This window comes from Lampetra fluviatilis, chromosome 3, assembly GCF_964198595.1.
Source record: "Lampetra fluviatilis chromosome 3, kcLamFluv1.1, whole genome shotgun sequence".
In the NCBI taxonomy this organism is placed as follows: Eukaryota; Metazoa; Chordata; class Hyperoartia; order Petromyzontiformes; family Petromyzontidae; genus Lampetra; species Lampetra fluviatilis.
In genome coordinates, this window is record NC_136277.1 from 30,460,036 (window position 1) to 30,486,967 (window position 26,932).

Below are 26,932 nucleotides of genomic sequence, written 5' to 3' on the forward strand. Positions count from 1 at the left end.
TCAACTTGTGAAGAAGTGCAGTGGTGGGTGGTGCAGAGGACAATTTGGGGAAACCCTTGAATTAATATTATTTATTCGTTAATTATGACTATATAATCATCATTATCATTGTTATAATTCCACCTGTTTACCCAGGAAATCCTCACCGATTGTCCTTCCAATTATTGTTTTGTTTGTGGTAGGGCGGGCGATGATTGCCGTCAGCACAATCCCGATTGAGTTAAAAAAGTAATTGGAGAGGTAAAACAACAAAAAATGTGGACACTTGGACCGTGATGCTGGAAGGCAAACGGCCAACACTTGCGAATGAGGTCACGGGAACTTTGACCACCCTATGACAGCCGGTACAGCACACGAGATGGGGGGGGGGGAGGGAGTTGCCAGCACCACGCCCGACCGCCTTTGTCTCCCTAATTGCTGATGGTTACATACCAGCGCCACCTACTCATTTAAGACTGAGTCGACGCACACAAAGACTGAGACAAAGATCCCCCGTATAGCCTTAAACAGACTGTTGGGGCAAGTGCTGTTAGCGAGCACCTATGAAGTCCGATGCGCGCGCGCACAGACACACGTACACGTAACAAAACACAGACAAAGATGTCCCGTATAGCCTTATCAGACTTCTGGGGCAAATGCTGTTAGCGAGCACTTATGAAGGCCGGCAGGGCACACGAGGGAGTGGGTGGACAACACCACGCAGCCGCCTTTGTCTCCCCAGTGGCGATGTTTACACACCACCGCACCAGGTCGACTCATTTTAGGCTGAGTCGACCTAGGGGAGGCCCACGACCGGTTCAGATAATCGTCACTGGTGTTATGCCGTGAGCGGGAATCGAACCCGGGTGGCCGGGTTCGTCGCGCAGCGCGCTAACAGCTGCACCACCGCTCCCCCAACACGCACACACACACGTATGCACACGTACACACACACACGTACACACACACACACACGCAAGCACCACACCTCGCTTCTCGCTGGCACTAAGAATCAACCTTGGAGTTCTCGATCGTCATCTGGAAGTCCTGGTTGTTGCGGTCTTTAGGCGCCGGAATGTGATCCTCCTCGTCGCTCCCGGGCACCTGCAGAGTGGAGGACGAGGTGAGGCGGGCAACACTGGGCTGACTCGCTCACGACACAACACAGGCGCAGGTGCGGCCGCTGTAAATATTAAGCGAACACGCGTTCAGAGCGGTGGTCTTTGTTGCAAGGCCCGTGGGCCATTGGCGGCCCCTGATGGCCTTGAGTGCCTCCCCCCCCAATCCCCCGGCAATACACAAGATGTGGAAACACGCCCTTGCAGGCGGTGTGGCGGCCCTCACGCCGATGATGTCTTAACGGCGAAAGTGCCCCCCCCCCCGCCCTCTGAAAATCAGTGAAGAACACTGGTTTAGAGTATTTAGCTGCTACAAATGTCCACGTGTTGATAAGCCACCATCATTTGTGATGGGCAGGTCGATTCAGATAAAGAGCTCTATTTATATATAGCTTAGTGGGCCTTGCACGGTATAAAATAAAATAAAAACTTGTTTAGTTTAAATTACTGTGTTTACGTCGTTATCCAGGAAAGCCACGCTGAGCTGTGGTCTCTCTCTCTTTCAGGAGGTTCCCACTGCTGCGACATTGCACATTTATTTCAAGACGTTCCCAGCCAATTCACGACTAGTTGGGTCTAGTATACGTAGCTCAGTAGGTCTTATCTGCTAAAATATAAAATCGTCAACAAATTACATGCTCAACCCACTGCTGGCGGAGAGGGCCTCCATTATAGCGGGCGTTTTGTCTACTCCACCACAACTGACCAGGTCACGTTGGAATACGCACCCACAGTTTACTCCACCGCACGCGAGCCCTGCCGATCGTCGACTAACCGGTGAACCCATTAACGCTGCTGCCGGCTTGGGCAGAAGGCGGTAGGGGATAAGGATTGAACGAAAAATTCGCCCCCCAATGTTTCAACTGCCCAGCCGGGATACGGGACTCGAACCCTCTGGACTGCGAGCCAAGTGCCCTCGCACCGCCGATTATTACGGTTGGCTATGTTCGGTGCGAAAGAAGTTCAACATACGTACATACATGCAATAATCATTAACCCTCTGACCAGGGGTAATGGTTATCGGGCTGCCGGGGCATATTACACACTGTGTGCCCCCCCCCGCTCCCCCCCCCCCCCCCCGACGTTTTCCAAATAAACCGGAAATATTGCATCTGACACCGCAACATCAAAGCCTGTGGGGCCCCCCAAAGCATGGGGCCTGGGGCGGTCGCCCTGAATCGCCGTGACCCTAGAGGGACGGCAGCCTCCTCACTCCGTAAGATTCGGCCTTGAAAGTGACACCCGTTGAGGAGACCGCGGTACGTACTGTACATACATGCCCTACGAACAGCACATTCACTGGAGGCGTAGACGTGCGATCTCCCTGTGTATTGTGGCCTGAGTAACATGGTGGTGAGGAGGGCGGGAGGGCGACCAATGGTCTTGTTTGTGGGGGAGGGGAGGGGGGGTGAGCACCATTACGATGGGGGGAGGGGTGGTTGAGAAAACATTTCCATGAGGACTTAAAGCTTTCGTGACTGCAGGAATTCATATTTGTAGGGTCTTTCGGTAAAGTCACGCAGATAGGTTCAAAGAAAATAACCAAAAGATAACAAACCAAAAACTACGACGATTAGATGACAACACAAGCGATCGTCATCAGGGAGGCATGACAGACGATCACTTGTGTTGTGGACGAAACGTCGTAGTTTTTGTTGTTGTTATTTTCTTTGAACCTACCTCCGTGACTTTACCGAAAGAATATTGCCGCGAGGTTCGAGCGACTCGCGTGGGAGTGCGTAAGCGACGTTGGCCGAGGCGACCCTGGAGGCGACGCTGGCGGCGCTCACCTCCCAGTACGACTCGTCCTGAAAGCACTCCTCGTCCTCAGGGAAGTCCCAGATCGGCAGCTTCAGCAGGAAGCCTTTCAGAGACAGCAGCAACGCGAGGCAGCGTCAGGCGCGGCTGTCGGCTCTGACGGCTCTCAAGCACGCACGGCTGTTGATTGGCACGACGCAAGCCACCCATGTCCCTCCACACTCGATGGTATCAATATTCGCCGATTCGATATTCGCGGATTCGATATTCGCGGATTCGATATTCGCGGATTCGATATTCGCGCCGCCTGTCGGATCAGTGCCCCGCGAATACCGAGGGCCCGCGTGACCCACCTACGATGGTCCCGCCCACGAGACCCATCGCCATGGAGACCATGGTGCCTGCCATCTGGTACCCGCCGATTCGCCTGTCCGGATATTCCTTGAGGACAGGGAAGGTATCGGTGAGCCTGTAAACGACAAACAACAACGAACGTCAATCTCACCTTTACTTAACCTGAACTTAATTCGCCGTGACGTCACTTCACTCACACTCACTCTCACTCACTCATTCTCCTACCTGTTCCTATGCTCACTCACCCACCCACCGCTTCACCCAACACTCGCCGACCCTCACCCATCCTCACCTACCTGATGGATGTGTAGCTTTAGTCGTCTCTGGCTATACTCCTGTTGATGATGGTGACGATTTGCCCTTCACGCTGGTGCATCTCAGAGCAGTTTGCACGCAATAAGTGGCTTCCATCGCATCTCGCATACAACATTTAAAAGCCCCCCCCCGTGTGGCAGCTGTCTCTGTGCAGCACAAGGTGCCTCAGTCCCCGTCCTGCGCGGGGGCATTCATCTGCCAGGAGGGGGCGATGATGGCCGCTGTGTGTAATCCCAATTGAGTCATTTTGTTGAACTCTGGGTGGGCTCTGTGTGTACTCTGGGTGTACTCTGGGGGAGTGGAGGCGCGCTCACCCGAGGCCGTAGGTGCCGCTGTTGGTGGCGGTGGCGGCTGTGACGGCCCCCACGATGCCACCGATGAAGCCCGGCATGGCGTGCAGGTTGTGGATGCCGCACGTGTCCTGGATCTTGAGCTTGGAGTCCAGCAGGGGCTGTCACGTGGTGGAGAGCCGGGAGTCCAACGTTAGGAAGTTTTATTTTATTTATATAATATATCATCGTCACGATCCGGGGGTCATTGGCCCGTAGGTGTAACGCGTAAATATATGAACCTTGAACGAATTGCAGTTAATGATGATAATGTTGCTGATGGTGATCATGGCATCTAGTCAGATGATAATGCTGCTGCTGATGATATTGCTGCTGCTGCTCATGCTCATGCTGATGACGATGACGACTCACAGAGAGATACTTGAAGCCCAACGTGGAGATGGTTCCGGCGATCAAGCCCACGATGAGCGAACCGTACGGCGTCACCATCATCTCCCCGGCCGTGCCCATCGCAACCCCCCCTGCCAGCGTCGCGTTCTGGATGTGGACCTGAGACACACCGGGAGGGGGTGGGGAGGGGGGGAGGACAACACGAGTAGGACACGTGGAGACACGGGGGTCACAGGGACACGGGAGCACAGCGACATGGAGGCACTGAGACATCAGCGGTGGTGAGATGTGAACTGCCCACTGAGCTGTACAGCTTTTTTTCTGAAGCGACGTGGTCACAAACGCTGGCTCGACCAAGCGGCTTATCACGGAGAAATGTATCGCAGCCAAAATACTCTCAACGCCTGGATGTTGATTCTAAATGTGGAGGGGAAAAGCGGAGGGCTGGGATACAAATCCGCGTGACTGCGTGGAGAGAGACATACAAACTCCAAATGTACAGCAGGCGTCGGGGTCGGTATCGAACCTACAACCTCCTGCATATCAGGCGAGGTCGTTAACATCTCGCCACCGTAGCCACTCATACACGGTTCGACTCATACACGGGTCGACTCATACACAGGTAGACTCATACACAGGTAGACTCATACACAGGTCGACTCATACACAGGTCGACTCATACACAGGTCGACTCGTACACAGGTAGACTCATACACAGGTCGACTCATACACAGGCAGACTCATACACAGGTAGATTCATACACAGGTAGACTCATACACAGGTAGACTCATACACAGATAAACTCATACACAGGTCGACTCATACACAGGTCGACTCATACACAGGTCGACTCATACACAGGTCGACTCGTACACAGGTAGACTCATACACAGGTCGACTCATACACAGGCAGACTCATACACAGGTAGATTCATACACAGGTAGACTCATACACAGGTAGACTCATACACAGATAAACTCATACACAGGAAGACTCATACACAGGTCGACTCATACACAGGTAGACTCATACACAGGTCGACTCATACACAGGTAGACTCATACACAGGTAGACTCATACACGGGTCGACTCATACACAGGTAGACTCATACACAGGTAGACTCATACACAGGTAGTCTCATACACAGGTAGACTCATACACAGGTAGACTCATACACGGGTCGACTCATACACAGGTAGACTCATACACAGGTAGACTCATACACGGGTCGACTCATACACAGGTAGACTCATACACAGGTCGACTCATACACAGGTAGACTCATACACGGGTCGACTCATACACAGGTCGACTCATACACAGGTAGACTCGTACACAGGTAGACTCATACACAGGTATACTCATACACAAGTAGACTCATACACAGGTAGACTCATACACAGGTAGACTCATACATGGGGAGACTCATACACGGGTCGACTCATACACAGGTAGACTCATACACAGGTAGACTCGTACACAGGTAGACTCATACACAGGTAGACTCATACACAGGTCGACTCATACACAGGTCGACTCATACACAGGTAGACTCATACACAGGTAGACTCATACACAGGCAGACTCATACACAGGTCGACTCATACACAGGTCGACTCATACACAGGTCGACTCGTACACAGGTAGACTCATACACAGGTCGACTCATACACAGGCAGACTCATACACAGGTAGATTCATACACAGGTAGACTCATACACAGGTAGACTCATACACAGGTAGATTCATACACAGGTAGACTCATACACAGATAAACTCATACACAGGTAGACTCATACACAGGTCGACTCATACACAGGTCGACTCATACACAGGTCGACTCATACACAGGTCGACTCGTACACAGGTAGACTCATACACAGATAAACTCATACACAGGTAGACTCATACACAGGTCGACTCATACACAGGTAGACTCATACACAGGTCGACTCATACACAGGTAGACTCATACACAGGTAGACTCATACACGGGTCGACTCATACACAGGTAGACTCATACACAGGTAGACTCATACACAGGTAGTCTCATACATAGGTAGACTCATACACAGGTAGACTCATACACGGGTCGACTCATACACAGGTAGACTCATACACAGGTAGACTCATACACAGGTAGACTCATACACAGGTAGACTCATACACGGGTCGACTCATACACAGGTCGACTCATACACAGGTAGACTCGTACACAGGTAGACTCATACACAGGTAGACTCATACACAAGTAGACTCATACACAGGTAGACTCATACACAGGTAGACTCATACATGGGGGAGACTCATACACGGGTCGACTCATACACAGGTAGACTCATACACAGGTAGACTCGTACACAGGTAGACTCATACACAGGTAGACTCATACACAGGTAGACTCATACACAGGCAGACTCATACACAGGTCGACTCATACACGGGTCGACTCATACACAGGTCGACTCGTACACAGGTAGACTCATACACAGGTCGACTCATACACAGGCAGACTCATACACAGGTAGATTCGTACACAGGTAGACTCATACACAGGTAGACTCATACACAGGTAGACTCATACACAGGTAGACTCATACACAGATAAACTCATACACAGGTAGACTCATACACAGGTCGACTCATACACGGGTCGACTCGTACACGGGTCGACTCACCATGTCGAGTTTGCCGTGCTTGTCGGTGAGGCTGGATATCGCGTAGGTCATGACCACGGAGGCCATGAGCGAGTAGTAGGTGTTGATGGAGGCCCGGTGCTGGTCGGCGCCCGCCGCCGAAATCGCCGAGTTGAAGCTCGGCCAGAAGAGGAAGAGGAAAATGGTCCCTGCGTGCGGGACAGCCGTCACGTGGGCAGGTGGGCAGGAGGGGGGGGGGGTCACGGGGTGGAAGTCGGGGGGGGGGGGGTGCGATGATGGGGGGGGGCATGGAGGGGAGCGGTAGTGTAGCGCTCAGCGCAGCGCTGCGCTACGAACCCAGCCACCCGAGTTCAATTCCCGCTCAACACCGGGTGACGGTTACCTGAACCGGTCCTGGGCCTCCACTAGGTCGACTCAGCCTCAAGCAAGTACTCGGTGCGGTGTGTAAACATGGCTGCTGGGGAGGCAAAGGCGGCCGGGCGCGGTGTTGGCCACCCATCCCCTCGTGTGCCATGCCGGCCTTCATGGGTTCTCGCTAACAGCACTTGCCCCAAAATTCTATTAAGGCTACACGGGGGATATTTGCCTTTGATGTGGATTGAGGCAAATCCACAAATAGCAGCTATCATCATCATTATCATGTCATCATCATCATCAGCAGCAGCATTGTCGTCATTACCATTATCACCATCTTCATTGAAATCAAATCATCGTCGTCATCATTGAATTCTGGTCAATTAAGTGAGAAAAATTAACGCGGCAGTCGTTGGGAACCGAGGCGAGACCTCCGACTCACTGCGCTTTTTTGAACGCCGGTTAATCCAGGAGGCCACACGCGCAGATTGGAACCCAACAGCTCTCAGCAGTGCCGACTCAAAGCACGGAACTCTAAGCCACCTCTTCATAGGTTTAGAGTATTTGTTTGCGATAAATTACAACGCAATGAGCCACTTCGTTGGGCTATCATTTGTGATGACCAGGTCGCTTCTGAAAAAAAATATATATAGCTCAGTGGTGGGCCTTAAATGAGTATAGTTGGGGTTTTTTTTGTAGCTACACAGCGAGTGAGTTTAACACTTAGGCTTTCGCGACCAATATTTCTATATATATAAAAGTAAAACATTGTCTGTTTGTGGGTTTGTGTCTGTTCGCGCGCTTGCGAACAATTTTCCTCTCCAACGGTGGGGTTTACAGTCGGTATGCACTGCTGTAATCATAACAGGTACCACCACAGTATGCACTGCAATCATAGCAGGTACCACTACAGTCAGTACGCACTACTGTTAGATTTTTCAGAGTAGTTTTGAAATATTTTTAAGACCCGGGTAACGGCGGGTACTTCCCGCCAGTTCATAATAAAGGGTTATATCGCGTAAGTGTAAATGTGTCGTAACTCTCCACCACCCGACACAGCCAATTAGTAAGGGATTTGTCGAGTAAACAAAACGCCAATTGGTTACTACTTCAGCCCACCGGTGTGTTGGAGAGCAAATCCACTACATTTACAATTTGAGTACGAAGTTTCGCTGGTCATTACATCATCCAGCATCATCGGGCGATTTGCCAGAATAGTGAAGCAATCCATCTGGTTCCAAGTTATAAATAGAGCAGCAGCAGCAGCAGGAGGACGTCATCACAGCGAGTGAGTCGTATGCATCCGTAGCAAACAGGGCCAATGCGTCCCAACGGAGAGGCGACACTTCTCCGGCACGTCGCGCCGTGTTTGCAGACGAGATTTATCTTCGAGACGGACCGCAAACAGCCGGCGGGGGATTTGCCGCCCACATATTAGCGGTGGCCTAAATTGCATCCCGCAGACGCGTGCGTACGTGTGTGCGATCACGCACGCGCGCGCGCGTGGGCTGCAGTGCGCGGAGCGGTGGGTGCAGCGGTTAGCGCGCGACGCTCATCGAACCTGGCCACCCGCGTTTCGATCCTCGCCCACGGCCAACACCAAGGTGCTCGCTAACAGCACTTTCCCCCAACAGTCTATTAAGGCTATACGGGAGATCTTTGTCTGGGCTGCTACCCCTGATCTTTGTCTTTGCACTTGCTGGCTGCTGCGCTACGAACCCGGCGACCCGAGTTCGATTTTCCCGCTCACGGCCATCAACACCGAGTGGCGATTATCTTCACCGGTCCTGGACCTACCCTAGGTCGACTCGTGTCTTGTTTTGTTGTCCTTCACTCCCCCCCCCTGCAACTCCAATGAGCAACGGTTAACTACGTGGGGAGGGGGGGGGTGCGATTAGCAGTTCAACCCGCGTACATACACATGAGTACCTGGCCGGGTGCGTAAAACATCTCTGTACCCTAGGGACAACTCTGACCCTGCGCAGGAACGAGACTGAACCCCTTTGCCGCGAGTGAGAAGAAGTGCCCGCACGCACCGATCATCGCGAAGACGTCCGAGTGGTAGACGGAGCCGTTCTTGGGGTGCCCGTTCTTGAGTCCCGGGCGGTAGAGCACGCGCGACACGGCGAGTCCGAAGTACGCGCCGAACGTGTGGATCGTCATGGAGCCGCCGGCATCGTTGCACTGCACCACAATAGCGACAGCAGCGGCCACGTGGCGTCAACAATTGCCTCAAGCTCTGCGGCGCTCCTTTGTGTTATAGTCAGGTGACATCGGGCAGGAAACCGGAGCACCCACAGAAAACCCACGCACGCGAGGGGGCAACACTCTATCCCATACAGATGGAGCAAATGCAATACGCATTTGCTGTACTGCCTTCTCCTGGCCACGTCCACGGGAGGTTCGTAGCGCGGCGCGCTAACCGATGCACCACCGCTTCACCACCAGCGTCATTGCACAACTGAATGACTGCAACAATAACAACTACAATAACAACAACACGAGATTATTGGCGTCCGTCTATACAATGAATGGCAACAGCAGCAACAGCAGCAGCAGCAAACGTGTGGCTATAGCAATCCTGGCATTCCTACACCCTCTTGCAAAAGAGTCGCAACAACAACAACAAGAGTTGCACGTGGTTGACCGGCTGTGCAAGAGTGGGCTGCCACAATACCTGTAGGCTGAGAGCCAATGGGGTCAAGCGATTCGCGTACGAGAGTGACAAACTCTCCATCTACGGCGGCCTCCTGGGACAATGCGAACTCTCAAGATGAAGCGTCATCGGGGGCGCTTCGCCGCTGCTTCATCTAAACAACGATGACGCGGCCGGGCGCGTGTTACATCAACGAACTCTGACGCTGAACCGCAACGCAATGCAAAGCAACCGCAGTACGGACCGCGAGTACTCATATAACTCGACTGCCCTCCGTCAAAGGGCTGCTGGATGAATGCCTACCCGCCTCTTACGGTTGCAGCCTCTTAGGTATCTATATATGAACAAGTGCGAGTGAGAACGACGAGGGTTCAATAAGGGGAGGCTGAGTGAGTGAGGATGGTGGTGATGATGATGACGGTGATAAGAGTGAGTGAGCAAGTAAGAACGAGGAGGAGGAGGGATGAGGAGGGTGAGTGATAATTCCGATGATGATGACGATAACAGCGAGCGAGCGAGTGCGAACGAGTAGAGTTGAGGGCGAGGAGGGTGGGATGAGCTCGCACCCTGAGGAGGTGCAGGACGATGTACTCGTTGACCGCGTACAGAGTGATCTGCGGCAGGGCCATGAAGAGAAGCTGCACCGGGGTGGTCTTGCCCAGCAGGGCGCCGAACGCGATGAGCACGGAGCCCACGCAGAAGTCGGCGTTGATCATGCTGAGCGGACACGGGAGACACACGTAACATTGCATATGTACGTATGTCGAACTTCTTTCGCACCGTGCGTAGCCAACCGTACTCATCGGAGGTGTGGGGGGAAGGACAACAAACTAAACACCAAAAGGAGTTCTAAGGAAATTAGTTTGTCAATCGAGATGATTTAAGAGCGCATAGCTCCAGTGGCATCCTCATATCGGAAGGGAGAGCGTTCCAGACGGCCGCAGAAGCACATCTCTGAAAGCGCGCGATTGGGTGACCGCCATCTTTGTTCGATGGCCGAGCAGCTAAAAGCCGCTGCTGCTGCAAGTTTGACCAGAATTCACACACAACAACAACAACAACAACAATAGATCAACAACAACTCGCCACTTGTGCCAGGTTATGTGCACTTGGAGGCCACGCGGGGGTGCCGTCGAAGGCTCGCTGGCGAGGAGGTCACGGGACACACACATACACACACAGACACACAGACACACACACACACACAGACACACACACACAGACACACATCTCCTTCGCCACCGCACAACCGAGCCAGCCCGGCACTCCGGCTCACGAGAGGCCATCGTGGGTTGTTGTTTTGTTTCCACTTCACAAGCCGAGCCGTGCCGCTTATGTCACGTGCAACGAACGAGCCGAGACGAGTGTAGGTTTGGGGGTGGTGTTGGACCATACTCCGCGGTGATCAGTGCAGGGGTGGCGGAGTCGACCTACCCCGATGTGTGTGGTCCTGGGCCTCCGCTAGGTCGACTCAGCCTTAAGAAATTACCTGGTGCGGTGTGTGGGGAGACAAAGGCGGCTGGGCGTGGTGCTGGCCACCCACCCCCTCGTGTGCCGTTCTGGCCTTCATAGGTGCTACTCGCTAACAGCACTTGCCCCAGCAGTCTATTAAGGCTATACGAGGGATCTTTGTCTTTTGCAATTTGATGCATTGCGCGACTGTGATTAATTGTATGTCTCTGTAATGATTCCATGGATCGTGTGTTCGAGTGATTGCTTGAAAAATTATCTGTCTGTGCGATTTGATTATTGCTTGTCTGAGCGTTAGACTGGTTTACTGATGGATTGTTTGATTGGTTGTGGAATAAATGGTAACAGCATTTGCCCCTACAGTCTGTCACTGCCTATACGGGGGGGGGGATCGTTGTCTTTGTTTTGCGTTTGCAGTGCCCCCTCACTTGATGACTCCGACTCGGATCTTGCCGTCCGGACCCAGGTGCCAGAACCAGCCCTGCATGAGCGTGGCCCACTGGATGCCGAAGGCGGCGAGGAAGAAGGTGTTCCCCACGCTCGTGAAGCCGTAGCGCTTGAGGAAGGTCATGAGGAAGCCGAAGCCAATGAAGATCATCACGTGCACGTCCTGGAAACCTGCGGTGGGTTCACGGGGACGGAGGTGTTGGGGGGGGAGGAGGAGGGAGGGAGGGAGGAGGAGGAGGCGTCAGTGGGAATCAGAAGGTGTTGGTGGAAGAGGGAGGAGGAGGAAGAGACACAAAGATGCGTTTATGCGAACGGGGTCAACCAGGCGTATATTGTAAGCGATTTGTTTACATTTCTTATACTTTGCACTCCTATCGAGTTCATTTCGTATGGATTCATATTCTTGGTTCAAGAATATGAATCCCTGCAGTCACGAAAGCTTTAAATACAAATTCGTATGGGTTGTTGTTTGTAACGCTCTGATCCATCCCTACTGGACAAAGAGCTTCCAGTATAAATACATATGCTGATTCAGCTTTCGTGTTTATGCCGTGTCCATTAACTCTCGCTGCCGTGTCTGTCTGCCGGCCGAGCCATCATTGAAAGAGAGCTGCAAGCTTCAGTGGGTAGATTTGAAGCTTTCGTGACTGCAAGGAATCATATTCTTAGGTTTTTTCGGTAAAGTCACGTAGGTAAAACATCAAAATTAATGAAAATAAAATAAAATAAAAATAAAAATCACGACGTTTCGGAGGCAACACAAGTCTCCGTCATCAGGTGGGACCGTCACAGCCGAATTAGCTGCATCAAGTGAGGCAATGATTCAAGAAGTAGCTGTTGAAGGGGGGAGAAGAGAGGGGGGGGAGCTCATCAGAATATGGTAGCCAATGATACGTTCCATTCATTGGCTACCATATTCTGATGAGCTCCCCCCTCCCTCTCCTCCCCCCTCAACTCGCTTTTAAGGGATTACATCTTGAATCATTGCCTCACTTGATGCAGCTAATCTGGCTGTGACGGTCCCACCTGATGACGGAGACTTGTGTTGCCTCCGAAACGTCGTGATTTTTGTTTTTATTTTATTTTCATTAATTTTGATGTTTTACCTACGCGACTTTACCGAAAAAACATAAGAATATACTTCAGTGGGTAATTTACTCGAACAACAACAATAATAATCGGCTTCTGATTCTGAAACGTCTGACTTCGGAGGGGAGGCACGTGGTGATTGGGTGACGCAGTGGTTGGCACTCGTGCGCTACGAACTCGCCCGCCCTCCAGTGGCTTCCGTTCACGGGCCACGGATAACATCAGTGGGCAAAGCGATTCGCGCGAAACCAACAAACACCTCCTCCCCTCCTCCTCCTCCTGCCTCGAGACCTGCGCCTCGCTCCCCCAAGCCGCAGCGAGTAGAGTGGGCGGCGAAGGTCGGTCGGTCAAACAGCTCCCGCTACGGGACACGGCTTAGCGGAGGCCTTCAACCAGCAGTGGATGTTGACCGTGGCCTCTAAAGCGGTAGTGGCAGAGCTGTGCACGGACCTAAAACGAAGCTCCCACCGAGCGTTGCTGGGTCACTCTAATGTTCGTCAATAACAACAACAACAACAACAAAAAACACGAGAATCTCTCTTGCATATGAAGAAGGGTCATTGCCCGAAACGTCGCCCGTTTTTTTTTCCTCGTGGAGCAGCGTTGCTATTAACGGACGAATGCTGCGCAGGGGGTCTCTGCGGTTGGCAGCGGTGCTCTGTGGACCGATTCGCCAACGCAGCATCACGAACAAAACGTCACTCAAACGTCTCTGGGCGCTCTTCATGGTCACGCGTTCTCAACAACAGCGCGCGCGAACTGCACGGGGCGGTGCGTCTCGTGTTGGTGCTGTGTGCTGGGCGTGTGCTTGCGCGCCATTGCACCCCTGCCCTTGCTTATCGTACTGCACTAGTACAACAGCAACAAAATATTAAAGTTTTACAGGCTGGCTGGCTGCCTGGCTATGATGACGCGCGGTGGTGACGTCACCGCGCACATCTGCGCGGGCAGTGCACGTGGTTATTTGCCGGATAGCGAGACGATGAACATCGCTAACAAACAAAACAACGAGCAGCGGAATATTTAAAGAGGAACAAAAATACAACGTCTGACGAAGCAACCTCTTTCAAATGTATTTTCACGAGAAGAGTCCTGCAATAGTCGACAGAGAAAGCAGCAGTAGCAAAAGGCAGCAGTAGCAAAAGGCAGCAGCAGCTACAGCAGCAGTAGCAACAGCAGTATCAACGGCAGTAGCAACAGCAGTAGCAGCAACGGCAGTAGCAACACCAACAGCGGTAGCAACAGCAGTAGCAACACCAGCAGCAGTAGCAACACCAACAGCGGTAGCAACACTAGCAGCAGTAGCAACATCAGTAGCAACAGCAGCTGAAGTAGCAACAGCAGTAGCAGCAAAGGTAGTAGCAACACTAGCAGCAGGAGCAACAGCAGCAGTAGCAACAGCAGCAGCAGCAGCAACGGCAGTAACAACACCAGCAGCAGTATCAACAGCAGTAGCAACATCAGCAGCAGTAGCAACAGCAGCAGAAGTAGCAACAGCAGCAGCAGCAACGGCAGTAGCAACACTAGCAGCAGAAGCAACACCAGCTGTAGCAACACCAGCAGTAGCAACAGCAGTAGCAACACTAGCAGCAGTAGCAACACTAGCAGCAGTACCAACACTAGCAGCAGTAGCAACACTAGCAGCAGTAGCAACAGCAGTAGCAACACTAGCAGCAGTAGCAACACTAGCAGCAGTACCAACACTAGCAGCAGTAGCAACACTAGCAGCAGTAGCAACAGCAGTAGCAACACTAGCAGCAGTAGCAACACTAGCAGCAGTACCAACACTAGCAGCAGTAGCAACACTAGCAGCAGTAGCAACAGCAGTAGCAACACTAGCAGCAGTAGCAACACTAGCAGCAGTACCAACACTAGCAGCAGTAGCAACACTAGCAGCAGTAGCAACAGCAGTAGCAACACTAGCAGCAGTAGCAACACTAGCAGCAGTACCAACACTAGCAGCAGTAGCAACACTAGCAGCAGTAGCAACAGCAGTAGCAACACTAGCAGCAGGAGCAACAGCAACGGCAGTAGCAGTGGAAAGAACAGCACCCACAGCAGCAGACACTATTGCACAACTGGAGACACGTGATCAGCTTCGACTCATGCGGCTCCCAAGCCGCGTGTGGCTCTTTAAGGGCTGCTGCGCGGCTCTTGATAGACAAGGAAGTGGCTCTTCTTGTTATTTTGGTTGGCGATCCCTGACCATGGGAGTCCAGTTCACCATGTGAGTCCAGTTTACCATGGAAGTCCAGTTCACCATGTGAGTCCAGTTTACCATGGAAGTCCAGTTCACCATGGGAGTCCAGTTTACCATGGAAGTCCAGTTCACCATGGGAGTCCAGTTCACCATGGAAGTCCAGTTCGCCGTGGGAGTCTAGTTTACCGTGGGAGTCCAGTTTATTATGGGAGTCCAATTCATCATGGGAGTCAAATTCATCATGGGAGTCCAATTTACCATGGGAGTCCAGTTCACCATAGAAGTCCAGTTCACCATGGGAGTCCAGTTCACCATGGAAGTCCAGTTCGCCATGGGAGTCCAGTTCACCATGGGAGTCCAGTTCACCATGGAAGTCCAGTTCGCCGTGGGAGTCTAGTTTACCGTGGGAGTCCAGTTTATTATGGGAGTCCAATTCATCATGGGAGTCCAATTCATCATGGGAGTCCAATTTACCATGGGAGTCCAGTTCACCATAGAAGTCCAGTTCACCATGGGAGTCCAGTTCATCATGGGAGTCCAGCTTACCATGGAAGTCCAATTTACCATGGGAGTCCAGTTCACCATGGGAGTCCAGTTCACCATGGAAGTCCAGTTCGCCATGGGTGTCCAGTTCACCATGGGAGTCCAGTTTACCATGGGAGTCCAGTTCACCATGGGTGTCCAGTTTACCATGGGAGTCCAGTTTACCATGGAAGTCCAGTTCGCCATGGGTGTCCAGTTCACCATGGGAGTCCAGTTTACCATGGGAGTCCAGTTCACCATGGGAGTCCAGTTCACCATGGGAGTCCAGCTTACCATGGAAGTCCAGTTTACCATGGGAGTCCAGTTCACCATGGGAGTCCAGTTCACCATGGGAGTCCAGTTTACCATGGAAGTCCAATTTACCATGGGAGTCCAGTTCACCATGGGAGTCCAGTTCACCATGGGAGTCCAGCTTACCATGGAAGTCCAGTTTACCATGGGAGTCCAGTTCACCATGGGAGTCCAGTTCACCATGGGAGTCCAGTTCACCATGGGAGTCCAGTTTACCATGGAAGTCCAATTTACCATGGAAGTCCAGTTCACCATGGGAGTCCAGTTTACCATGGGAGTCCAGTTCACCATCGGCAGGGGTCGGCTCATGAAGGAATGCTTAGTGACTTTCTTTATTAAAGGTCCCCACCGTCTCGCATTCACCACAGTGTGCATTGCAGCTCTTGAAACATTGGGGGGGGGGGGGGGGGAGTTGCCGATGTGGAAAACATCGGCCGCGTTTGGTGGTCACTTTTTAAAGAAAAATAAATGTCAATGTGACAAAATTTCACCTCGATTACACTTCCTCTAAGTTCAGAGCTAAAAATATATTTTAAAAACCCCACTCTACTTGTCTTTCTGTCTTTTTTTGTTTCCTTCCAAGGCAGTCTTCCGGAAACATATTTAAAAATATATATATACATACATATAGTTTGCTTAGCAAACATATGAAATCGTGTTAATGTTATATTTCATGCCAAAACATTTGCGCGTGTGAATCGCTTAAACGTCACAATTAGAATTTCGACAGCGGCTACTTCACTAAAGTGCTGCACGTTTGGGTGAGACCGACGTTCACCCTTAACATCCGGGATTGTCCCGAGCGATCACGCTCGACCCCCACTATCACTTCTTCTAGATTTTAAGCTTTCGTGACTGCAAGTATTCATATTCTTAGGTTTTTTCGGTAAAATCACGTAGGTAAAAAAAATTATTAAAATTAATAAAAGTAAAAAAATAAATAAAAAACGTCGTGATTTTTATTTTATTTTTATTTTACTTTTATTAATTTAAATTAATGTTTTACCTACGTGACCCCACTATCACGTCTGTGCCTCGAGAATTCCAACTCTGTCGCCCACCACGACGAGCCTCGTTGGAACCGGCGCCGTTCACTCCGTCCCGCGATCGTCTGTACTCATCATGCAAACCACGGTGGCTTGGAGATGTTAACCACCTCGCCTGGTCTGCAGGAGGTCGTGGGTTCGATCCCGACCCTGACGCCTGCTGTATTTTTGGAGTTTGCGTGTTTCTTATAATCACCACCACGGTGGCTAGGAGATGTGAACTAGTGTGTTGTAGTAAAGATGATTTACCTAAGTTATCAACAGAAGGTGTTTATCGGATCAATTGCTTATGCGGTTAATGCTATATTGGACAGACGGGACGTAACATTATCGTAAGACTAAAAGAACACCAAAGGAACATTACATTATCTCAAACACAGCTGTCGGCAGTGGCAGAACATGCTTGCCAACAAGAACACTCAATGGATTTTGATCACGTTGAAGTGAAATTTCGATTTAAAGCTTTCGTGACTGCAGGGATTCATCTTCTTGGTTATTTCGTAAAGTCACGTAGAAGGGAAATAATAAAATTAAAAAAATAAAACACAATAAAATACAATTCTCACGACGTTTCGGCCACAACACAAGCAGCCGTCCTCAGGTGAAGAACAGGTCTGTCGGAAAACGTTGAAGTATTATGCAAAACTAATTACTGGCCAAGACTAATTAGAAAATCCATCGAAATTGAGAGAAATACAATAATTGTAACCGTTCCGATTGCTACATACTTAGCGCCAAGGGTGACACAGTCGGGTTTTTTACAATCGGTTTTAATTGTCTTTTTATATTAAACCCGATCATCTGAGATTGGGAGAAATCCGGTGTAATTAGTTCTAATTGCAGAACCGCACTTCGCCAACTTCTCAACGATGGGCTTCATCCATTCCAAGCGAAGGAACTCACTGGCGATGCCCACGATTGTGGAGAAGCTCGTGTTCATCAAGACCAACCTGCCCGCCGCATTCTACGACTACCCCGTGCCCGACGCCCCCCCCCGAGTACGATAGCAGCACCGACGAGGAAGCAGCCTAAGCCTTGGATCAGAGTTTCGTATTCATTAAACCAGCTTTTAATTCCCCGAAATCGGGTTTAATTGTATTAAAGAAAAAACCCGATGCCTGCCGCTGAAAAAATCGGGGTTTTTTCACCCATGCTTAGCGCAGCCTGGAAGCGTCTTATTAAGTAAATACACAACACCTATTACAATTCCTCATATAGGAATCCCATACTAATTAACTGATTACTAATCTATTATTTAATTACAATACCCCCCCACCTCCGCCTTTGATCTCGAAACCTGATGGGGTTCAATGATGATGACGTCGTCCTTCTGCACTATTTAAGACCGGAAGCAGGTGGATGGCTTCACTATTCTGGCAAATCGCCCGAAGATGCTGGATGTAATTACCAGCGAAACGGCGTACTACTCAAATTCTAAATGTTGTAGATTCACTTTTCCAACACACCGGTGGGCTGAAGAAGTAACTAATTGGCAGTTTGTTAACGTGACACACTTTTTACTGATTGTCCGTGTCGGGTGGTGGAGGGTTGCGACACATTTATACTTGCGCGATCAAACCCCAAAAACCATTAATATGAATAATACTCGTCGCGAGAGCCTACGTGCTAAACTTAGTTTAAGCCAACATCGTGATATCCCGCCTGGCACTGGTAACCAGACACAGACGGTAGCAGCTACAACACGCTGCTCAATGACACGGCCCTTAAAAGTAAACTATATTAATAATAGAATCGACGGTTCGAGCAATGGCCCTTCTTCATAGCACATAAGCTCTCTGGCTTTTAATACGCGACGTTTCAGGCAATGAACCTCCGTGACATAGATGCTTTCCGGATCTCAATAGGCGACGTTTCAGTCAATGGCCCTTCATAACACATAATCTTTCGATTTAGAGCTTTCGTGACTGCAGGGATTCATCTTCTTGGTTCTATCGGTAAAGTCACGTAGAAGGGAAATAATGAAATAATAAAAGTAAAACATAATAAAATACAATTCTCACGACGCTGTCTTTCCGACATACCTGTTCTTCACCTGAGGACGGCTGCTTGCGTTGTGGCCGAAACGTCGTGAGAATTATTTTATTATGTTTTATTTTTATTATTTTATTATTTCCCTTCTACGTGACTTAACCGAAAGAACCAAGACGATGAACACAGAATCCATCTGCGTGTAAGCAAATTATCCGACGGTTCGGGGCAAGGCCCTCCTTCGTAGCAGCGCAATATGGAGACGCCAGAGAATCTGGAGCGGACGACAAGAGTCGTAAGACTGCGAACTTCTACATCGGATGGGACGATGACCCCCCCCCCCCCCTCGGCCCACCACCGAGTTGAGGACGAGGCTTACTTGGGTATCTGAAGTAGAATTCGTTCTTGGCGACTGCTTCTCCCGTCAGGTTCTTCTCGTAAGACAGAATGGGGTCCGAGAAGTCGTCGTATCGCACGAACACCCCAAAGAGCACGATCATGCTGAACTGGAAGAAGATCGCGAGCGCCGGCAAGCGGATCCTATACATCGTCGGATTAATCCCCATGATTCGGATCGCGTACGGTCGCGCGCGGTCGCGATTTGCGTGTGGTTACGCTGCCGTGTGGCTGTCCGGCTCTGCGTGGTTGCGTGTGGTTGCGTGTGGTTGCGTGTGGTTGCGTGTGGTTGCGTGTGGTTGCGTGTGGTTGCGTGTGGTTGAGTGTGGTTGAGTGGCTGTGTAATTGCTTGTGTGGCCGCCTGTGATTGTGTGGCTGTGATTTGCAACTTCTCACAGCGATGGTCTCACGACGCGCGTGTATTTGAAGGTGCGTAAATGTGTGTGCTTTGTGTGAGTGGGTACGCGTCCCGATGCGTTTGCATATACTTGTATGCTTGTGACTGCATATGCGAATATGTATATTCTGTCTGTGGGTGTGTTGGTGTATGTATATTTACATATGCGTCTGAGTGTATAGTGTGGCTGTGTACGTGTGCGTACAAACGCGGCTCTATAGAAACGTATATATGATGTTTTTGTAAAAACAAAGATTAACGGACTAGCTCACTTCAATTTTAAGACTCAATTACAACGCAACTTTGATGAGTTCAATTTGTTATGTCAGATATATATTTTCACACACGCAACCTTTAACAGACTGTCGGGGCAAGTGCTGTTACGCAGCGAGCACCAACGAAGGCACACACCCACACCCACACACACGCGCGCACTCGCTGTCGATCATGCGTGCGGTCTGCACGATCGCCCTCACTCGCATTGCCCTTTGTCCGCGTGTGCCCACTTATATAGGAAACCGAGTACTCGAAAACCAGTCTGGCTGGCTTCTTATTCTTCTTTTTTAAAACGATATCCACAACATCTGCATCACCCGCGCTCATTCGGCTCACGTCCCAGCCCGCATCGCGTGGATTTATCTCCGTCTGACCGGTCCGAGTGGCGGGGTATGTTGTTGTGTTGTTGTGTGTCTTCGCTGGGTGGGGAGCGGTGGTGTAGCGGTTATCGCGCTGCGCTATGAATGCGACGACCCGGGGTTCGATTCCCGCTCACGGTTCAACACCGGTTACGATTATCTGAACCGGTCCTGGGCTTCCCCTAGGTCGACTCGGCCGCAAATGAGTGCCTGGTGCGGTGTGTCAACATCGCCACTGGGAAGACAAAGGCGGTCGGGCGTTGTGCTGGCCATCCACCCCCTCGTGAACCCTTCCGGCCCTCATAATTGCTCGCTAACAGCACTTGCCCCGACAGTCTGTTAAGGCTATACGGGGGTTCTTTGTCTTTGTGCCTACAGCGAGGCGTGGGCCCCATAGGTCCATTAAAAACAAACGTGGTTTAGTCATTCCGTCACCTTCCTCTTTCAAATGCGAGGCAGGGTGTTCGTCTTCTGTTTATGTTGTAGCCTCTCAAGCCAGCGGGTGGCGATTCACATTCTTGTGGCGAGGGTGAGCCCATTCTATTTCGTGCAGGTGATTATCATTCCTTAAACTATATTTTAACAACAAAAAGTTTTGCTGGCTGGAGACCGACAGTCACGTGCAAAGAACGTGCTGGCTGCAATTTATGATATACTTTCTTATATAGATTTAGAATAGCGCATCATTCCCAGGCGCTTTACGTACATTAAACAATCGTACGTACAATGATGGTGGTTGGGATAATAAAGAGTAGTGGGGTTGTTATTACAAGTAGTGGTGGTGTAGTTATGGTGACAGTTAGGAGAACCGACAGGAGTGGTTCAGGAAGAGTAGTGGTAGTGCTAGGGGTAGTGATGGGGCTAGTGATGGGGCTACTGATAGGAGTCCTGATAGGAGTAGTGATAGGGGGTTGAGTTAGGCCAGATCGTAGCTGGGGGACGAGCGCAGGGAGTCGGAGCTGCCGGCTCTATTTATTTTCTTGCCGGCTTCGCCACCACCGTCAAACGCCAGGCGGCGAGGATGAGCGGCCGAGGAGATGGCAGTGGTGAGTGCCGTGGCTGCACCAGCTGCGTCTCGACACCTTCGAGCGATCCTGACCGCACGCTCTCATTCTAGACCAGGGGGTTCGACACCTTGCGGTTTCCTGAGCCGCATGCGGCTCTTTCAGGGCTGCTTCGTGACCGTTAATTATCAAGGACCCATGCCGTCTCGTAGTCGCACACAACGCAGCTCTGGATATATCTAAATACACTTTTTTTTAGATCAAATTCGAATTTTTTTTTAGCTCGTCTTGTTATTTCGTTTGCCGGTCCCCTGGTCTACGCCGAGGAGAGGAAATGTCAGCTCCCGCAACATCATCATCATCATCACCATCCGCAAGCTACCACGCTCTCCACGGGGGAAGCAAACCCGGCCACAGTCCAGGCGTCAGAGGCGAGAGCATTGCGCTACTCCTGCGCTAGAGAGAGACTGCCCAGTCTGGGATCGATTGGGGCCAATGCAAAAGGCAAATGATAACAACAACAACAGCAACAACAACAGCAACAAAATCGACGCTCCACTCAACGACACCTATCGCACGTACGCACGTGCTGTGCGTTGAACTTTTTTTGCGCCGTACGCGGCCGACCGAGGCGCGAATCGTTCCAGGCCGCCTCCAACAATCCGCACAGCGTCACCGGACACCCTCGGAGAGAGAGGGCCGCGTCGAGTCGAGCGGAGAGGCTGCGACCACGACGAAAGAGACACCGAAGACACGAGACGGACCCTCTGACACGAGACGGACCCTCTGACACAGCCAACGCAGCTGCGGTCAAACGCCTCGAGGTCACGTGGGAGCATCCTCAACACCGCCACCACAGGCACTTAGCAACACCAAAGACAAAGATCCCACCCCCCCCACCCCCATAGCCTTCACAGCCGTTTGGGGCAAGTGCTGTTAGCGAGTAGGACCTATGAAGGCCGCTACGGAACACGAGGGAATGGGTGGCCAGCAGCACGCCCGACCGCCTTTGTCTCCCCGGTGTCGAAGTGTATTCATCGTACAAGGTACTCATTTGAGGCCGAGTGGACCTGGGGGAGGCCCGGGAGCGGTTCAGATAACCGTCAGTAGGCGGCCGTGAACGCGAATCGAACTCGGCTCGCCGCTCCCCATGACAACACCGCGAGGTCGACGTGGTGGGAGCGACTCGGACGCAATCTTGATTTGAAGCTTTCGTGACTGCAGGAATCCATACTCTTTGGTTCTTTCGGTAAAGTCACGTAGGTATAAAATAAAATTTTGTTTTAATAAATAAAATAAAAATTAGAAAAAATAAAATTCAAATTAAATAAAATTTAAAAATTGTAATAAAATATTTTTTTTATAAAATTATTTCTTTATAAAATATTTTTTAATACAAATGAAATAAAATTTTATTTTTAAAATAAAATAGAATAGTATTTTTATTAAATATTTTTTGTATTAAAAATAAATAAAAATAATTATTAAATAAAATAACATTTTATTTTATACCTACGTGACTTTACCTAAAGAACCCCTTTGGTGTTGAGATCGCCACCGGCATCGTTCAGGCGTGTGAACAACTCCATCCCCCACCGCCACCACCCCCCACCGCCACCCCCCACCGCCGCCACCACCCACCGCCGCCACCCCCCACCGCCACCACCACCCACCGCCGCCACCCCCACCGCCGCCACCACCACCCACCGCCACCACCCCCCACCGCCACCACCCCCCACCGCCGCCACCACCCCCCACCGCCACCACCCCCCACCGCCACCCCCCGCCGCCACCACCCCCCACCGCCACCACCCCCCACCGCCACCACCACCCACCGCCACCACCACCGGTGGTCACTTGTATGTATAGTGACTTATTGTTAGTAGCTCAGCTGATTGGAGAGTATATTGAGTTTATTGATTATATTGATGTAATTTATATTTTTAGTTTTTTATCAGTTTACTATATGGTAGTCATTATATAGTGTAATGTATACCCAGTTACTTAATGTTATTAGCTCATCTTATTGGAGAGTTTATTAAGTACATTGATCATATTGATGTAGTTTATATTTAGTTTTTTCACATCGGTTTATTGTTTGGTAGTAGGGTATTTGTAGTTCTTTAGAAACTTCCTTTAAGTTTTCCACATCATGCACTAGCTTGATACGCGGTGGTTTGGCTGCTGCAGTTCTTTAATATTAAAATTTCCCTCCCTTTATCACTGCTAATCCTACATAATACACTATTATAACATGACTTTGAGACCCCCCACTGTCTACACATTCCGCAAGGAGTGACTAAACCCATATCTGCATTTCTCATCAATATGCTAAATTTCTCTGTTGATATGTAAACTCCTTTGTCAAGGCTCTCTGCTCCTCCCACCCAGCTTAAAATACGCTGCCAAGGTTAGCTGTTTCATTAGGACGCTGTCTTTCCGACAGCTCTGTTTCTTCACTTGAGGACGGCTGCTTGCGTTGTGGCCGAAACGTTGTGAGAATTAAATTGTATTATGTTTCTTTTTATTATTTTATTATTTCCCTTCTACGTGACTTTACCGAAAGAACCAAGCATATCAACAAAGCTTGTTTTTTGTTTAACCAGGTAAAGCCCATTCGCTATTTATACAAGCCACAAAATGATAGCTCAACAAAGTGGCTCACCACGTGAAATATGTAGCAGCCAAATAATCGAAATAATCTAAACGCATGTTTCTAAATGTGGCAGGAAACCCCCAGAGGACCCGGAGAACATGCAAACTGCAACTACAGATAGTCCCCGAGTTACGATGGTCCGACTTACGATATTTCGATCTTACGATGGCGATACGACAAAATGCACGTTAAAATCTTCTTGGTTCTTTCGGTAAAGTCTACGTGACTTTACCGAAAGAACCAAGAAGATGAATCCCTGCAGTCACGAAAGCTTTAAATCGAAAAATGCATGTTAAAAGTTTTTTTTTTATAGCACATAGGATTGTTTCCTGAAAAAAACTTTCTATTAAATTGCAGTTCATATAGGTAGGCTAAGAATTAACCTTGTTTTTTTTACTTTACATTTTACTGTACAATACAGTAAATACATACAGTATATAGTTAATACAGTACGGTACTGTAAATTTCTCTGTTTTGCTAAATTATCACCATTCTTTAAGACTTCTGGGTAGGCTAGGCCATCTTCGACTTACGATATTTTCGACTTACGATGGGGTCGTCGTAACGCATCTCCGTCGTAAGTAGAGGACTACCTGTATACAGCAGGCGTCAAGGTCGGGATCGAACCCACAACCTCTTGCATACCAGACGATAAAGTTAACATCTCATCGCCACCACGGCACCCACTGGGAGGACTTTTGACTTTGGTGGGAGGACTTTTGACTTTGGTGGACGGACACGACAAGAAGCAGTACGGTCCGACCTGTATGCGGAAGCTACGCAAAGTTAACAACGATCATGATTTTCGTTCGATATATACATATATAGTTCGAGGTTTTTTCGTTTAAACCAAACGACAATTCACAAGAGGACAGGCTGAATGAGTCTCACGTACAAGAGTGACCCGGGTCACAAGACATTTCAAGAGAGGAATTAAAAAACGAATCTCAAATTAGGTTAGGGGGCAATGAAGCAAACAGAAATATGCTCGTGAAAAACAACAACAATTGCGTCACACGAGTCATCAGAAATATTGTACAAACGTGAATCTGCGCGATTCGCATCAATTGCAAATACATGCATCGTCTCACCGCTTCACTATCAGTGTTATCGCCGTCGCCGTGGCTGCAAGTATGCACTTTATACAACAACAGCAGCAACGACAACAACAACAACAACAAACTTAAAACTGAACCATGTTTTATTTTATTTTACCACGTGACGCCCACTGAGCTATTTAGTTCTTTTTCAGAAACAACCGGGCCACAATTGATAGCTCAACGAAGCAGCAGCCAAATACTTTAAACGCATGTATCTAAACGTGGAGGGAAACACCGGTGGACCCGGAGACAAATCCTCGTGACGACGTGGAGAGAGAGAGACACGCAAACTACAAATATAGAGCAGCAGACGTCAGGGTCGGGATCGAACCCACGACCTCCTGTGTACCAGGCGAGGTAGTTAACATCTCCTAGCCACCGTGATGATGATGATAAAGAGAGACACGCAAACTCCAAATATACAGCAGGCGTCAGGGTCGGGATCGAACCGACGACCCCCTGTATATCAGGCGAGGCAGTTAACATCTCCTAGCCACCGTGATGATGATTAGAGAGAGAGATAGACACGCAAACTCCAAAAACACAACAGGGGTCAGGGTCGGGATCGAACCCACGACCTCCTGTATACCAGGCGAGGTAATTAACATCTCCTAGCCACACCACCACCACCACGAACTCCCGGCCACGTGGGCTGCCTTGCTGAGTCTGGAGGGTTGAGGAGCCCCCCCCCCACCCCACCCCATACGAGGGTGGCGTTGTCACGCGGCTCTGCGCTGTCACACAAACACGCGAGGTCAAGCAGCGCGGAGCGTGGCAGCGTCTTATGCATTCCCCCACGGGGAGCGCTGCGTATTCTGAGCCGAGGTGTTCAGACCCCCTCGGGCAGGGAAGGAGAGAGAGGAGGAGGAGAGAGAGAGAGGATTGTCGAGTGTAAGGTGGCTGGGTGGCTCTGGGCGTGGGGCAGCCCTGTAGCTTCGTGGTGGCGGGGGGTAGGGGAAGAGGGGGGGGGGCATTTACGGCGGTTGTTAAAATATGTTTTTTTATTTGACCAACTCAGGCCCACTGAGCTATATATAGGTCTTTTTCAGAAGCGACCTGGCCATCATAAATGATGGCTCAACGTGGCGGCTTCATGATCACGTGGACATTTATGGCAGTAGCCAAATACTATGAACGCGTGATGTTGATTCAAAACTTGAAGGTAAAAACCGGAGGACCCGCAGAAAAATCCATGCGCCCACAGAGAGAGAGACACACAAACTCCAAATATAGAGCAGCAGACGTCAGGGTCGGGATCGAACCCACGGTCTCCTGTCGACCAGGCAAGGTAGTTAACATCTCCTAGCCACCGTGGTGATGATGATGAGAGAGAGACACACACAAACTCCAAATATGAAGCAGGCGTCAGGGTCGGGATCGAACCCATGATCTCCCGTCGACCAGGCGAGGTAGTGAACATCTCCTAGCCACCGTGATGATAATGAGAGAGAGACACGCAAACTCCAAATATACAGCAGGTGTCAGGGTCGGGATCGAACCCATGATCTGCTGTCGACCAGGCGAGGTAGTTAACATCTCCTAGCCACCGTGATGATAATGAGAAAGAGACACGCAAACTCCAAATATACAGCAGGTGTCAGGGTCGGGATCGAACCCATGATCTCCTGTCGACCAGGCGAGGTAGTTAACATCTCCTAGCCACCATGATGATGATGAGAGAGAGACACGCAAACTCGAAATATACAGCAGGTGTCAGGATCGGGATCGAACCCATGATCTCCTGTCGACCAGGCGAGGTAGTCAACATCTCCTAGCCACCGCGATGATGATGAGA

General features: G+C 50.2%; 1 protein-coding gene across 1 annotated transcript; it reads right to left on the reverse strand.

The window, feature by feature from the left end:
• Positions 1 to 588: 588 nt before the first annotated feature.
• LOC144949755 (ammonium transporter Rh type C-like) lies at positions 589 to 19,804 on the reverse strand. The gene is made up of 10 exons (XM_078879737.1): positions 19,329 to 19,804; positions 11,773 to 11,962; positions 10,441 to 10,591; positions 9,255 to 9,402; positions 6,886 to 7,052; positions 4,226 to 4,363; positions 3,839 to 3,975; positions 3,209 to 3,324; positions 2,888 to 2,961; positions 589 to 1,083 (listed from the first exon to the last, which is right to left on the reverse strand). Exons 1-10 carry the CDS (start codon positions 19,513 to 19,515, stop codon positions 985 to 987), a joined length of 1,407 nt encoding a protein of 468 aa, XP_078735863.1. The 5' UTR covers positions 19,516 to 19,804; the 3' UTR covers positions 589 to 984.
• Between the last annotated feature and the right edge of the window lie 7,128 nt (positions 19,805 to 26,932).

Bases quoted from the DNA above. Each gene is read 5' to 3' on its own strand.
- LOC144949755 (XM_078879737.1), bottom strand. From the start codon at position 19,515: ATGGGGATTAATCCGACGATGTATAGGATCCGCTTGCCGGCGCTCGCG. The intron at 4,364-6,885 runs GTGAGTCGACCC...GGTGTGTCTCAG, and splicing joins AGCACGGCAAACTCGACATG to GTCCACATCCAGAACGCGAC. The intron at 2,962-3,208 runs GTGGGTCACGCG...TGTCTCTGAAAG, and splicing joins CGTGGGCGGGACCATCGTAG to GCTTCCTGCTGAAGCTGCCG.